Source organism: Periplaneta americana, chromosome 8 (assembly GCF_040183065.1).
Source record: "Periplaneta americana isolate PAMFEO1 chromosome 8, P.americana_PAMFEO1_priV1, whole genome shotgun sequence".
NCBI classification, from domain to species: domain Eukaryota; kingdom Metazoa; phylum Arthropoda; class Insecta; order Blattodea; family Blattidae; genus Periplaneta; species Periplaneta americana.
In genome coordinates, this window is record NC_091124.1 from 108,070,835 (window position 1) to 108,087,407 (window position 16,573).

A 16,573-nucleotide genomic window follows, 5' to 3' on the forward strand; every position below is an offset into this window, starting at 1 on the left:
AGCATTGAACACTTTGTAAAAATCATCCTAGTGATCATTTTAAAAAATGATGAGGCTTTTTATATTTCTTAAGGGTTCAACATCTCCAGTATTTGAGAAAAACATAACTGTGTTTGGTGTGGCAACTTTCACACACAGAGTTTGTTGGATTCCTACCACTGGCAATGCACTTTTCCATTCTTCTAAATGGCTGCAGCTATTGAGTCAATTTTATTAGCAGGGACATAAAAACAATGCATATTGTGTTAGATTTTGTGATGTCACAAAATTGCTCAGCATTTTGCATGGTAGCATTTCCTTGTAGAACTCGCTTCCATACACTGTGCTACAAGATTTTTTATTCTGCTGTTCCTTTTATTGTATATATGATTCGACAGTTGAATTATCTGATTACTGAAAAGTGGAGAATTCGTTTAGGCTAAGAGACATACTTTCTTGAATCAGATGACCATCTTCCCATTGCTTAGTGTGAATATCAACACAGTCATCATTAGGGCCCGGATTTTGATGACCTAAAGAACACTAAAAAATGACTTTAAATGATGACTTTATGACTTTAAAATCAATTAAAAATGACTTAAAAATAAAAAAGAATGACTTAAAAATTACCTTTATTTGTCGACCTCCTTGCGCAATATGGCAATATCACTTACACTTTATCACTCAATACTGCATTACAATAACTTACAAACACCTTTTGCAAGTTTTCAAATTTGAAGGATGGTCGATTATCAACTAATAAGGACTTATACATGGAAAAGGTTCTTTCCACATCGACTGAAGATACAGGAGCATACTTAAGCAGCAAATATCGCCGGCTTCCAGCTCTTCTTCAACGAATGAATACTTCTTGCCTGACAGTACATCAGAAATCTTGCACATTGTGTCATATCCACTGTTCTTGTTCAACACATTTTCCATTTTAGCAAAGGCAAGTTTGCCCACTTCACCTTTCACATGACTTAAATCACTTACAACTGATTTCACCAATTCTATTTGAGTTGACATAGGACATCCACGTTGTTCCAGGGAAGTGATAATTCGTGGCAGAAATCCAAAATTAGATCTTATGTAGGCCAATTTCCCTTGAATTTCTGAGTGAGAGAGAAGGTCCTGGGATATTTTTATGGATGCTGCACTGTCACTTTCAACAGAATCTATGACTTTTTTCACAATTTCAAAATGTTCACAGTAATAATTACGGTACAGGCATCTAACCAGTAAGTATTGGAGCTGGTGGAAGCGGTATCCCATTGGCTTCACTTTGGAATATATTCACACGAGATGGTGATTTCAGAAATACCTTTTTCACATTTCCGATTAATTTATCCACGTCTGGAAAATTACCCCTTATTTCTTCTGCAATTCTGTGGCAAGCATGCGCCAAGCAGGTTACATGTACCATCTTTGAATACAGCACCTTAAGGGAGTTTGCGGCCTTAAACAATATATGGTGCTGCGTCCGTAAGAAAGAGAAGCACAGAATCATGTTGAACACCGCTAGGCCACAGATAGTTAATTGATTTGTAAAAAAGGAAAATGTCACCACTGTTGTCTTCATTCATGTCCCCAACAATTACATTTACAACATAGCGACCCATGCAATCTGTGGTCTCATCAATTGAGACCCAGATTTTTTTCCCGTCCAGTTTTGCTCGTATGGCATCAATAGTTTTGTTGTAACATGATTCAATATAATTTTTTCTAATTGTCGACTCATCTGGGATGGATTTTCCAGTGTATTTCTGCAGGAAATCTCGGAAGACATTATTATTGAGTTTGTGGAATGGGATGTTTGCCGAGACAAAAGCTTGACATAGCTCTTCGTAAAACACTGAATTCGCTGAGTTTGCACTAGTGCACTGCCCAAGAAGCATCTGTTGTTTTTTTATTTCTCCTGCTTGAAGACCGCGTTTATGTTTCTCTCTGTTCACATGTTGGTCCACGGTGAATCTCTTCTCTGCTGAAACCTTCACTTCACAAATTTTACAATACAATATAGTACCATCACTAGAAAATACGGTGTCGCCATACTCTGATACAAACTGTTTTAATTTCGCGGAATTGCTTGTTTTTAATTTCGGCATGGCAAAATAGAAATATTACTTCAGTACCTCTAAACGACTACCTTCCGCTCTGTGAATGACTGAATTGTAACCAGTACACAAGAACCTGTGACAGTGCGAACCTCAAGCAGGAAATTTCACCCCCACATTCCTTTAGAGGACAAAATCTGTCTTAAAATAGACATGACCGGTTAGTTGGACTAGTCCAAATGTTTAACAAGAACATGAATAGGGGAGGCCACAATGCAACAGATTTCCAAGAATTCATAGATTTCGTGCTTCAGAAACATAATTTTACTAATATTAACAATAATGCAATCAAAATCGCTAAAAATGACAAAAACAAGGATTTTTTCTTAAAATATGACTAATATAAAGTAATAATCCGTAAAAAATGCCCTATCAGAGAAAAGTGTCCAAAAATGCATAAAAAAATTACCCATCAAATTGGTTTAATTTCACTGAAGATGATATGAACGACATTTATCTTCCATAGAGCACTGTTCTAGCATCATCAGAAAAAAGTGCAAAGTCATCAAAATCCGGGCCCTAGTCATCATCAATTTTTGTAATCGGTGAGAATTCAATATCTACACATTCTTGGCAATTTTTTTCATACAGTTCTTATTTTAAATTTCACAAACTGTTTCAGTTAGAAGTTCCTGGATGGTTCTTGGTTTTTCCATTTGTTTTCCAGGGTTCTTCTGAAATCATTAACTGCACATTTTCACAGTAAAGACAGCAGCACACTACTTGACACATCTTGTCAGAGACCAGCCTAACATGTTTCGGTCGCATTTCACAAAATGTTGATAGGCCAATCTTTATAATTGGATTCTGCTCTTTAAAGAGCTTTTTACGCAGATTATACATAACTAACTTTTTTTTTCATATACTTATTTCTAGCCATTCCCTTGTACTATAATAAAATCTTTCTTTCCAAGAAGTTGACGGGAAACACCTTCATATTCATAAATATCCTTCACCCTAGCACAGTATTTACAGTAATAGACAATGCAGAAGTTGTGGAATGTTTTGTTGGCTGTAGGCCTACTAATAGATTAAATGATTCAGCATGCTTTCTTACTACACCTAGTGTTCTTTTTCGAGGGCTCCTAGGAAGGTTTCTTTGTGCTCTTTTCATAGCTTTCCAAACGAATTTTCACTCTTATAAGGAGAACTTTTTGAAGAACTATCTTTCGACATACGTGAATTCAAACATTTTCCTTTATGTCTTCTACAATATTATTGTACTATCTTCCTAATGATATCTCTTTCTGAAGCTTTTGCAGATTTTGGCCTTTTCCTAAGTTTTTCTCATTATATCATGACACTTATAGTCTCCCTTGAGTTTTTACTGGGACCATTCTAGCCCTGTAATGCATTCTCGCAGCAGCTGATTTAGGATTTTTTAAAATAGTGAAATGCATATTACATGGTCCGTCAAACATCAGAATATATACTAAAGCACGTCTTATTTTAAATACAGTATAGGACTGCCTGACTTAGACCACAAATTAACAATTTTACATATTACATCTATTATTTTTTTGTGTAACAAACGTTACCACATTAATATGTAACAATTGTTAATATTTAATGTAACATTTGTTACAAAGAATTTATATAAAATTACTGTTTTGAAAAATCAGAATGTCTAGTACCGGTAATTATGTAGATTACATAATACAAAGTTTCATTTTAAGATAAAAACAGTTGTTTAATTATGAAACAAAATTCACATTTTCTGTAAAAAAGGTTATATGATATGACATGATATGATATGATTTCTTTTTAAGAGTGGATAACTCCTTTAATAGATTTTATTTCCACTCCATGTTACTACCTAAATACAGGCACTAAAACATATTATGATAAAAAATATCCTAAAATCAAATGCTGTAATTGTACCAGTATTCCTCTGTAGGAGCCACATCGACTTTGCTTGTTGGGAAAAAACAGATTTTAGTCCCAAAATTAAAATTACACCATGAGCTGCATAAAATCAATGTATTGGAGAACTGTTTACTGCAAAAGAACAGTTTCTTCCATTAGATATAAAATTTTGCCTTTATGTTTCACATCTCGTCAAACGACCCATATTAATCATATCATATAGGCCTAAGACCTTAAATAAACCGTTAAAATGCTGTACATTACTAAACACTTACGGTAAGTATTTTTATAGGCCTACTGGAGAAAAGTTATATCAGAAACAGAGGAAACAACTTTCTAATGACTAGTAGGTAGCAGCTTTTCCATTTGTGGGCAACCTGAGCACAAATGTGTATGCATTCATTAGGCCATTTGTGAACATCCTTCTTTTATTAAACTGCACATATTATTACAGTTACGTTTCCTTCTCTTAAGTCTATTCCTGCCGTCATATAAGCAATATTTTAAATGTCGTGAGAAACAATACAGGAAATAATTATTTCTGTTATGGTTTATCAAATTAAAATTACGGATGATAGTTAACATATTTTTGGAATGTCTCAAAATTGAGTAAATAAAAATATATCACTGATGAATTATTAAGTTATTTAAATGAAATAGGTATCATTAAAACAATTTAAATATTAACACAATGAAGTTATTTAATTTAAACGGATGAGGGAAATTGAGATGCAATATAACCACTCGGTCAGACAGTACTGCAGCTGCAGAAATAACAGGTAGGCTGCTCAAAGTTTTTTTGTAGAAATAAGTAAATGCACAAGAGCTTAAAAAGATAAAATAAAAATAAAAAGGTACCGGTAGCTTAACTTAATAGCATAAAGACACCTATGCTTGAAGCAAAGGAAAAGTATGGAATATTAATCAAACTAAGAGGTCTACTAAATTTATTCAAAACTTATAAAACAATCCAGTTTTTAATTATTGTAAGAAATATTTGAATGTTGCTGTTTACGAATTTGATACTAGTTCAATTTTTATTTCAAGTCATACACTAGGCCCAGGGATTGTGCACCAATACATTTACCTTTTTGCTCGGATGTTTTAGGTCAGAAAAAAATACCATCATGCCTATCAACAGCCATACCATTTTCGCCAAAACCTTCCATCTGTCAGCGATTTGTTACTCACTCAAGAGTAAACCTACAAATTTTTTTCACAGAGTTCAAGACACGTTCTTTAACTAATTCTTTAATAAATTTAGAATCCATTTTTATAGTGGCTTCTAGGCATCTATAAAGAAGAGGAAATCTACATGACTGAACACATTTTTGTTCTACAAAAGAAAGCTATGAGAATAATAGCTGGTATGCATAAAAGAACATCATGCAAGTTAAACATATTTTCCAAAATTTGAAATCTTGACCTTATCTTGTGAGTAAGTTACATTCTTTCCCTAATGATGTTAATTAGCCTATATTAATAACCAAGATAGGCTTACTCGTACATTTAACTATCAAGACAGTTATTATATATATATATATATATATATATATATATATATATATATATATATATGTGTGTGGTTAATTCCATGCCAATGTATCCCAAGACATCAATTTATGAAGTATGATGTATCAGAATAATTTTCATATTGTATGATCCCTAAACATTCTAGGTTTCAGAATATGTTGAAAATGTTGGTTATTTATCACAGGTTGGCAGCACTGAATGATCTAAAATGGCAGCCACACATGTTAAGATAAGCATGCCTAATAACACTGTTTTTCAAATGTAAATATTGTCAAAAGTAGAGCAAAGTACCAGTTGAAAAATTTTCAGGTAATTATCCTTACTTTACTGAATGTATACATATATCATTGTTTTCAAATTTACCTGTACCTGGCTTCACAATCAAAGGTTTACTTCATACGTGTCTTGAGTGTAGTGTAGGTCACAAAAAAACCTAAATTTCTTTTTAGTTTATCAGTGGATTGAAATTCTGTGGCTCTAATTTTTATTTTCTATCTTTATGTTTCAAGGAACTATAAAGTAATAGTAACATAACCTATAATGATACAAGATCCATGTTTTTTTAGTAAAATGTATTGTCGTGTACGTCACATTGCATCATAATTTCTTCCAGACTAAAATCAGGATGGGTAAAACTGCAGCTGAGAGAAAGAGAGTACAGCGGGAAAGGCACAAGAAAGAAGATTATGCTGAATTTAGGAAAAAGGAAAATGAGAGACAGCAGATGTGGCGAAATAAAAGGAGGGCAGAAATGAACAAATCTATAGCAAAGAGGGAAGAACAAAAGAAGAAGAGATGTAAAGAACAGCAATGTTATAGAGCTAAATGTAAAGAAAACTGAAGAAAGCTTCAGTAATGCCAGATTCTCCTAGTAAGGCATTTAAGAGTAATTCCTCTTTTGGAAAGGCGATGGCAAAGGTGAAACGAAATTTACCAAACAGCCCAAGAAAACGAGAAGCTTTGGTTAAGAAACTTGCCATACAGTTTTCACCTCACATCTTAAAAACAGTTCCAAAGAAAAGGCCAAACACTGCAATATCCCCTGAAGTAAAGGATTTTGTCATTTTATATTATGAGCAGGATGATGTTTCTTATTCATGTCCTGGTATGAGAGATTTTATCATCATTCGAGAAGAAGGCAAAAAAATGAAAGTACAAAAGCGGTATCTGTTTCTCACTCTTGGTGAAACATACCAGATATTTAGAGAAACCCATCCAGATGTTGGAGAGAAAATACGTCTTTCTAAGTTCTGCTCCCTGCGACCACAACACATTTGCCTTCGTGCAGATACTCCCAATAATTTGTGTTTGTGTGTACATCACGAAAATGTTCGATTAGCTTTGGACAGTTTGACACCAATTTTTCCGAGGAGTACTTCAGAATTTGTAAACAAGATTGTATGTGATGAAGGAAATGAAGACTGTATGATGCAAACATGTCCAGTGTGCAAAGACTCTGTTCTGTTCAAAGAAATAGTGAAGACTGTTGATGAAGAAGCATTAGCAGAAGATATCACATATAAAGAATGGGTTAAAGATGAAGCAGGAAGATTAACTCGAATGATGTCGTGTTTAACCAAAGAGGAAGTTGTGATAAAATTAGAAGAAAAACTGCCAGCATTTTTGTCTCATGTGTATGTTAAGCGAATTCAGGCACAACACTTCATAGAAGAAAAGGAAAACCTGAGTGAAGGAAAACTTCTGGTGCACATGGATTTCAGTGAAAATTATGTGTTCCAGTATCAAGACGAAATCCAGTCTGCACAGTGGAACTCAAACTCATGCACACTTTACACTGCTATACTTTACTATAAGGACACATCAGGAAAATTAAATTCAACCTCATACATTGTTGTATCAAACTACATGCAACATGATAAATATGCAGTAGCCGTTTTCAATGAAGCAGTCATAGAGGATTTCAAAAATACACAGAAAGACATGTTTTCTTTGGCCAGCGTTGAGTTACAATCTGATGGTGCTGCACAGCATTTTAAACAAAAATTTTCACTTTCCTTTATGACTCTGAACAGTGTTCCTACTGCATGGAATTTTTCAGCAACATCACATGGGAAGGGTGCAATTGATGGTCTTGGAGGTATTGCTAAACGTCGAGTACGAGAAGCAACAAAAGCACGTAAGACCGACCCCCAGAATGCCATTGATTTCTACATTTGTGCCAGGGAAATCTGCAAAAATGTGAAATTTCTGTATGTATCTGAAACAGATATTGTTGAAAAAAAGAAGCACCTGGATCAGCTGTGGAGTAATGTACAGTCCATCCCAGATACAATAAAAGCACACTACTTCAAGTCTGTTTCACCATACAAGATAGTTTTCAACGACAGCACGAGGTTCAAGTGCAAAAATATTTGATTTTCAGACTGATGAACTTACAGATGTAAACCCTGTGGCTAATGTTGAATGTAGGGCTACAGATTTTAAAATTCAGGATTGCAACATCAATAATGGGGATTGGGTGTTAGTTCAATTCATTGGAAAAAAATCACAGAAACATTTTGTTGGCCAAGTTCTTTCAAGTAGTACTGATGATACTTTCAGTGTTAAATTCCTGCGTTATAATTCACGATGTGAAAAGTTTGCTTGGCCTACATTAGAGGATATAAGTATTGTTGACAAAGAGCAGATAAAATTAAAATTACATGAGCCTCAAATGGATCAAAGATTAATGTTGAGTTTTAGTGACCATTTTTCTTCTTTTGTAATGGGTTAAAATGTTTTGTTCCAAAGGAAATTAATACTATGTTCTTTCTCAGTAATATTTGCACATGAAGTGTAGGTCACAACTAGCATGTCACAATTAATTATATGTTCTAAGTCATTATGGTAATATGATTTCAGTTTGTTGTGTGTACAATTTTAACATACATTATCACTAAATATTTCAATATATGTTACAAATTTTTGGTATTAATAAAAGAGCAGAATTTTTTAAATATAATATTCTTCTTGTACTTTTTGGAATTTTCCCTGTCGTGTAGGTCACACTCAACATTTTATTAAATTCATAATATTAGTTTGAACTTGTAAGCAATTTCACTGTTTAGGCATACACCTTGTACCCTAAGGACATACATGGTATTAACAGTTCTCTCCTAAATGCTTAGATTTAGACATAGAAAAATAAAAAATATTGAATATTTTGTAACTTGTCGTGTAGGTCACACATGGAATTAACCATATATATATATATATATATATATATATATATATATATATATATATATATATATATATATACCAGGTGTTTCAGACCACCCGTATCAGCCCTTTTTCTCGAAAAATATATGATACTGGTTGTTCAATCAAAAATTTTGATAATCAAAACATATGTAAGGAATCGATTGGTGGCAGTACCATTTCCCGTAACAATCCGGAAGTAGGGGTACCTGTAGTCAACTTCGAAATTTCAAATGAGAACATGGGTCATTGAAGGTGCCATTGGAAACTACTTTTGCTGGAACTTTTTTTTTTTTCTAATTTTTATTGTTTACTAACAAAACAACAAAAAAAAGTATTTTCTAAGAAATGTTGTATGTTGTTTATGTAAGTACACTCTTCATAGTAAGTGTTTAAAATGTCCGACACCCTGTGCTAAACAATGTTCTGATCTCCTCCTAACATCCATGATTGCACAGAGACCTTCGGCACAGGCTTCTCTAATTCTTTGTTTCATATCTTCTCTAGTTGTTGGATGCACCTGGTAGAACATATCTTTAATTATCACACACAAGAAGAAGTCATTTGGAGCGAAGTCAGGAGATCGGGCTGGCCAGGTTACTGGTCGTCCTCGTTCAACCCACCATAGGGGAATAACCGGTTAATAACTCCCCGAACCCTACGTGAAAAGTGAGGCGGACAGCCGACCTACAGAACCCACATCGTTAACCGAAGAGCAAGGGGAACATCATGAAGCAAATGTTTCGGAGGAAGCATTACAATTCAAGATCTCCTCAAAAAAGTATGATCCTATGACTTGGTGTCCGAGGAGGCCACACTATGCGTTGAGGCTCCACACATGCTGGTAATCCACTTCACGCAGCCAGTATGGATTAACCGGAGACTAGTAATGGGCATTATAGAGATTTACCTGACCATTACTTTTGAAAGTTGCCTCATCAGTCAACAGAATTCTGAGCTCGAAACCACGATTCATGTTTAGAAATCAGTTGCAGAAATCAACACGAGTCTGGAGGTCATGTCCCCCAAGTTCCTGATGGAGATGAATATGGTATGAATGAAATTTGTTGTCTTTCAGAATTCTAAACACTGTATTATGGTGCAATCCTGAGTCATGGGCAATCCTTCTTGTGGAGGAGAATTAAAAATATGATCTACCAGGTGCGTCCAACAACTAGAGAAGACATGAAACAAAGAATCAGAGAAGCCATACCATGTGTGTTGCTCAGTTGTGCTGAAGTTCTCCAAGCAATCTCGGATGTTAGGAGGAGATCAGAACTTTGTTCAGCACAAGGTGGTGGGCATTTTGAACACTTACTATGAAGAGTGTACGTACATGAACAACATACAACATTTCTCAGAAAATACTATTTTTGTTGCTTTGTGAGTAAACAATAAAAGTTAGGGGAAAAAAAGTTTCAGTAAAAGTTGTTTCTTCTTAAAAGTATTTTCCAATGGTACCTTCAATGACCCATGTTCTCATTTGAAATTTCGAAGTTGACCACAGGTACCCCTACTTCCGGTTTGTTACAGGAAATGGTACTACCACCAATCGATTCTTTACTTAAGTTTCGGTTATCAAAATTTTTTTATGAACAATCAATATAGGCTAATATAGTTTTCGAGAAAAAAAAGGCTGATACGGGTGGTCTGAAACACCCGGTGTATATGTATATATGTGTGTGTGTGTGTGTGTGTGTGTGTGTGTGTATATATATATATATATATATATATATATATATATATATCAGATCTTCATCTACACTCTGTTAGTCTAAGCTGTTATAAAAGAAGGACCATAAGAAAGGATTAGAATAGAATTAACCAACTTCCTACATAGCCTACTCATACCATCCACACAACTGAGAAATTGTTTATGCTTGTAAATTGAAGTAATCTGCATGATACAGGCTATGTATTATCTATTTTTGTATAGCCTATCTCAATGATTGAATTGTTTCTGCTTTTAAATTGAATTAATTTACTTTTTATGTAGGCCTATTAGCTATATTTTTATAGATCAACTGATGAATAATAGGTATTTAGGTTTGTAAACTGAATCATCTGCTTGCTATGTAGACCTATATTTTATTTTGTAGAGCCACCAACATAGCTCAGTCGGCAGACTCATTAACCTGCTGATCCAAAGCTGCGCTCGTGGTTGGGTTAGATTCCCGTTGGGCTTATCTGGTTGAGTTCTTTCCGAGGTTTTCCCCACCATAAGACAAATGCCAAATAATCTATGACGAACACTCGGCCTCACCTCACTTCATCTCGCCAAAAAATTTAAGCTTGTAAATTTTGACTTGTTCCACATCTTAAAAAGCTTCAATGCTAATGTAAGATCTATGGAATACAATAAATGAAATGAAAATAAACTTTGCTCCACAGAATCATTACTCACACATCGAGTATGGTACCATATCTTCAACTATCATTCCAACTTCAGTTACCATGAGGGCACAATTTACTTTTGATGCAAATAAATTCGCAATTCTTGTTTATTCTATTTTACCTAAAAGATTGAGATATAGCCTAAGTTATGTTACATTTTGAAATAGGCTAGCCTATGTCACAATATGCCAGAATTAAGTAATTTTTTTATGACCTATAAACTTTCCAAGTGTCAATTAGTGGGTCGACCTAGTTATAAAAAGAAACACTTAGGGAAATTACTGTGATTAACTGTATGTTAAATATCATAACTTAGGCCTACGGAATATTTTTCACATTTTTGTCTTACCTCATTTCTGGACATTACTGCCCACAAATAGGTATGGTACATGTACAGTTTTACAGTAGGCCTTACACGATTTGGCACACGTGATTAATTAACATTAATATTTATCTGTAGGGCCTACACTAAATACTTTGCAAGTATGCAACCTTCTGAATTTATTACATAATTAATTCAACGGAAAAATGTATATCGGTACTAGTTTTACTAAGGTAAATCTCATAGAATTTGTTATACCAGTAGTTCTCTTCCTGTTGTATCTCAATGAAACATTCAATTCCTCCGAACTTTCATATTGTTTGTCAATAATTATGTATTCTAAGACATGTTACTGTATATTATTGACACCAACAGAACATTTGCAGGTCATGTTGCAATCTTATCATAAACTGTCTGTTCTGAAAGAGCCCACTAATAGTTAATACATTGCTCACAAATAGATCTCCACCTTACATTAAAGTTATATTTTTCATTCTCTAGTATTACAACTTAATATAATTGAGTTACTTCTACAAATCACATAGCATTAAGAACCGAAGACAAAATTGTAATCGACTAGGTACTGCTGCTTTCTTATTGTACTCCACATTAAACTCTTACCTTTGTCCTCGGGCGAACCATTCCATCGTTTTCGATGTATGATGGCACAGGACCCTTCCGACCACTGAAGTCAAAAACCATGGTATTTTGCGGTTGGTTCCATGGCTTCTTGTCCCAAAGTCCTGAGCTTTTAGAATCACTAATACTTCTAAGAGTCACAGAGTCTCTTGCACTTTTCACACTATCATCCAGTCGCCCTCTAACAGATTCCATAGATACTTTTCCCACAACTACATCATCTGCAGGTTTAAGTGAAACCACAACTCTACTAGTTGGTTGTTCAATTGATTTTGTACGATTAATAAAGTTCTTTTCAATTTCACGATTTGTAAGTGATGGAGGGGGAGAAGTAGGGTGAGCATTGTTAACAATTGGACGTATAACACCGACTTGTTTCATTTGGATTTGTGGGGAATCTGGAGACTTTGAAACAGGAGGTGCCGATGTAGATTTTGTTACAAAGTCCTGTCTCTCAAGAACAGGCGAAGTAACTTTTTGATTCCTATTGAACACTTTCGATGGTATTGTAGTATTTCCAGTTGGCAGATAATTTTTTGTTCCTGGTAAGTATGATTTTGGAGCCATACTAAGGGAACTACTACTAAACTTGAATTCCATTGATGTTCCATCTTTCCTAATATTATCCAAAGCAGAGCTGGAAACAGTTTTTGTAGCACCATCCATGGAGTCGTCCTCATCTTCACTAGAACTTGACTTTTCTTCAGCGATCAAATTTTGAGGTGTAATTTTTCCATTTGTCAATGATGTGGTCACATCTTTAACAGAATCTTCGGTTGCGATAGGTGAAAGTCTGGGAAAGTCAGTCGGTGATGGAGATTTCAATCTAGATGTACCCGTGGGGCTAACAACAGGTGACAGGAAAGGTGAAGACACGGTGTCTAGTGTAAGTACCCTAGTATTCAATGTTGGTGTAGAAGTAGTGTGTTGGCCATCTGTAGAAAGCTGTAGCTTCCTTGGTGACTGATTACTTAAAACATTTTTCTCTGGACTTAAAACTGGCTTTGGTGATAATAATGGTTTGGCACTCAGAATTCCATTATCATTTCCACTGTTGTTTACTTTCACTAAAGATGCGCTACTGTGTTTATAGGCAGCAGACTTGGATGTCACACCTGGTGTTCTCGCTAGTCGTGAAGACTTTCTTGTGGGCGTGCCTTCAAATATTTTCAAAGTCTGCTTGACAACGTCGGGTGGCGGTAGCTCTGTTTCTTCAGGAATATTGGTTGTTCGCTTCTTCTGCTGGAACATTGGCAACTTTTCTTCACCGACAGATTTTCTGGAACACTCAACCTTCATTTTATTTTCAACGATCACTATTTCTTCATTTCCTAGTGCCTTCAATAACTTCGTAGTGTTCTTATTACAGTCCCTGAATTCTGATTTAACCACCCGATCACAAATAGGCAAATCACTAGGGATACTATGTCCTGTAGCAGTATGTGACTTTGGATCGTAGCGAAGAAGTGTTTCTACTGATCTAGCACGTTTCATAGAATCATTCCTGCGACTTGTAGGCCGATATCTCTGTTGGTGTTGTGATGTATGTTCTGCCTTAGTGGAGTTGTTAGTAGCATCCGTTCTCTTGGTAAATCTATGTTGGGTTATCTGTGGTTTTCCTGCATCCGAGTCATTATCCAACATGTTTTCCAGGCTTGTGGCTCGCCTCATATTTGATAATGAAGGCCTCAGTCCTTTATTTTGATTCTCTCTTAATGTCATGCTCATATATCTACACTTTAATTTATTAACAATACCTGGTCCATACTGCAACTCTTCACTTGAATCGGATTCGCATTCCTCGCCATTGGAATGCTGACAATTGTTGTTTTCACTCATCACTAAATGGTTTTTAGCCATGTTAACCACACAATTGTCCACAGTAGTCCTCGATGCACTAGCCTTTTTCACATACTTTTCTTCACCCATTCTGGAACGATATTTGACAGAACTCTGTTCAACTGCTATGTCGAAACCGACGCCATTAATCATGAGATCAGTGTCCCCGTCTACTTGATGTTCAACCAGCCGCATGTTCCCAACTACTAAAGCTGAGACTGTTGAGCCAGAGGATGAGTCGCTAATGCGCCCTCTGGGGTGAAAGTCCGCTTGGGTTTGGTCCAGTACGCCCTTGTTCGAGGCTATTGCAGACGAAATGCAACGTTGCTGTTTCCCACTGACGTTTTCACCAGCAGCTGCTAGCTCGGGATGTCTCACTGCGGTCACAACACTCGGGCAGGTAAGCTTCACTGAAGTGTTACCTGCAGGCAAAGTCCGTGCGAGAGCTCGTCGTCGCAAGATAAGCTCCCGCTTCCATTGTGGAATGCTTTGATCCGCAAGACCACCGTTTTCCTGTGAACTAGCAGTTGCCATTATTTGTTTCCCTACCCGTTATCAACACTACAACTTCCTACCTTATACGACACTTATTGGGTAATTTGTTCGCGAGAGACAGTGAACGATTACACAACCGTCAAGTGAAAGGCGGGAGCAGTTGTGAGCAAAAAAATCGTTATTAATTGGAATGCTGTTTAATTCTTCTGCTGTAAACTGCATGCTGCTTCAGAACTTCAAAAGACTAGAATTGACATCACACCAGACTAACCAGAAAATGAATGAAGGTTACTATTTACAAAGCAAATTTAAGTAAATTCTAAAACACCTACTAACAAATCCAACGAGACAACTTATGACGTCACTTTGCTTAAACAAATGCATATTCCATCTAGCGGTAACTTACGAAACTAATCCTAAGCTGAATCCGTCTTCTATGGTTTAATCGCATCTACGTGTAACTACATACTCTACAGAAAGATTACAAAATGAAATTTATTAAGGAATATGTTTACCCTTGTCGTATTGAAAACATTTCGTCAATAAACTGCACATATTTAACCGGCAAAATTTTGGTATCTGCCAATGTTACACAATAATAATATTATTAAATTATCATTATCATCATCATCATCATCATCATCATCATCATCATCATTAGGACCAGTGTCCTGTTCCGGTCTCATTGGTAATCTAAAATTCTTCTAAATTATTATTATTATTATTATTATTATTATTATCATCATCATCATCATCATTATTATTATTATTATTATTATTATTATTATTATCATTGTTATTATTGCTACTGCTAACTTATATATTATTATTATTATTATTATTATTATTATTATTATTATTATTATTATTATCTCTCAGTAGACTTATATAGGACTACAAGATTCTGACATTGTCAAGAATCTTAAAATTACAAATTAGCAGATTGATTACAATTATCTACCCATAGACAGAAAGTTTTTAAAATAACTGGAACAAAATGAAGAATAAGTACCGAGCGCATTGACTCAGATGGTAGCATTTGAGACTCGCATTCAGGAGGTCCCAGGTTCAAATCCTCTGGCCAGCCAATCTGACTGGGGTTTTTCATGGTTTCCCTCAGTCACAAAGGCATATGCCGGATTGTAAATTTGCATGCCATGATTCATCATCAGCTCAATCACTAATATCATAAACATTAATAAAAAATCTGAAATCAGTTACATGAACACGAGCCATCTGCAACAGACATTAGAAACAGCAACTCGATAATATTGCAACAACGGCCTACTGGTATACCCACAAATTTAAAACATGCGATATGACTAACTTACAGATGTTAAAGTGTACATGTATAAATGAAACTTAAAAGAAAAAAAAAAATTAAGAATAGAAGTACGATTCAGGAAATCTTATTATAAGTTTCTACTAGTCAACTGTTCAAGAATAGAAAAAACATTAATCAATTAGATAATCTTAACATGGAATGTTTATGTAGGCACCTGTTCCAGAAAGATTTCCGTCACCATTTCTGTAACACTCTACAAACATGTTGCTCCATAGCGGGAACATTTCTATGCAACCTGCATCATACTCAGGGTGGGTGAGAAGTCACTCCCTAGTTTTGAACACCTATTTCTCAAAAGGTTTACACAATAGAAATCTCCATTTTTGCTCACATACTGCTCACACATTGCCATTGCATGTGCGAAAGTCACAACTCAACATGTGCTCCAGCATTTTCAAGACATTTCCTCAAACGGACAGGTACATTTTTCATAACTTTTCTTAGGTACTCAGTAGGAGTAGTAGCCATGACTTCACGGACTCTATCTTCAAGCTCATCAAGAGTCTTGCATAAATAGCAGTTCATGTCAGCGATGATATTCAAGAATTTTAACAACTAGTTCTCTCATGTGTACATATGTTAAACATATACAGTATATATTCATGGTAATTGCAAATATTACTTAGAAATAATTTAACAACCAGCCGAATATCACCACTGGTTCATGTGCTTCGTCCCCTGCAGAAATTGTAGGCCAAACAAAATTTTGTAACAATGCCAAGTAACGTTCACCATTCGGTGTCTTGCAACAGATATGGACTAACAACACAAGTCCAGACTTGACCCCATGTGACTTCGTTTTATGGAGATGGGCTAAAGAAGAAGTGTAGGCCTATAGGAGCA

General features: G+C 35.3%; 1 protein-coding gene and 1 long non-coding RNA gene across 2 annotated transcripts in view; one reads left to right on the plus strand and one right to left on the minus strand.

Moving 5' to 3' along the window:
• bif (bifocal) overlaps nucleotides 1-14,745 on the minus strand; it is a 409,555-nt gene extending 394,810 nt beyond the window's left edge. Inside the window, exon 1 of the mRNA XM_069833391.1 lies at nucleotides 12,034-14,745. Coding sequence (XP_069689492.1) covers nucleotides 12,034-14,424 — 2,391 coding nt within the window. The 5' untranslated portion in view covers nucleotides 14,425-14,745. The remainder of the gene's footprint in view (nucleotides 1-12,033) is intronic.
• Nucleotides 14,155-16,573, plus strand: part of LOC138704943 (uncharacterized) — a 130,268-nt gene continuing 127,849 nt past the window's right edge. The window contains exon 1 of the long non-coding RNA XR_011333486.1: nucleotides 14,155-14,290. This is a non-coding gene — a long non-coding RNA (uncharacterized lncRNA). The remainder of the gene's footprint in view (nucleotides 14,291-16,573) is intronic.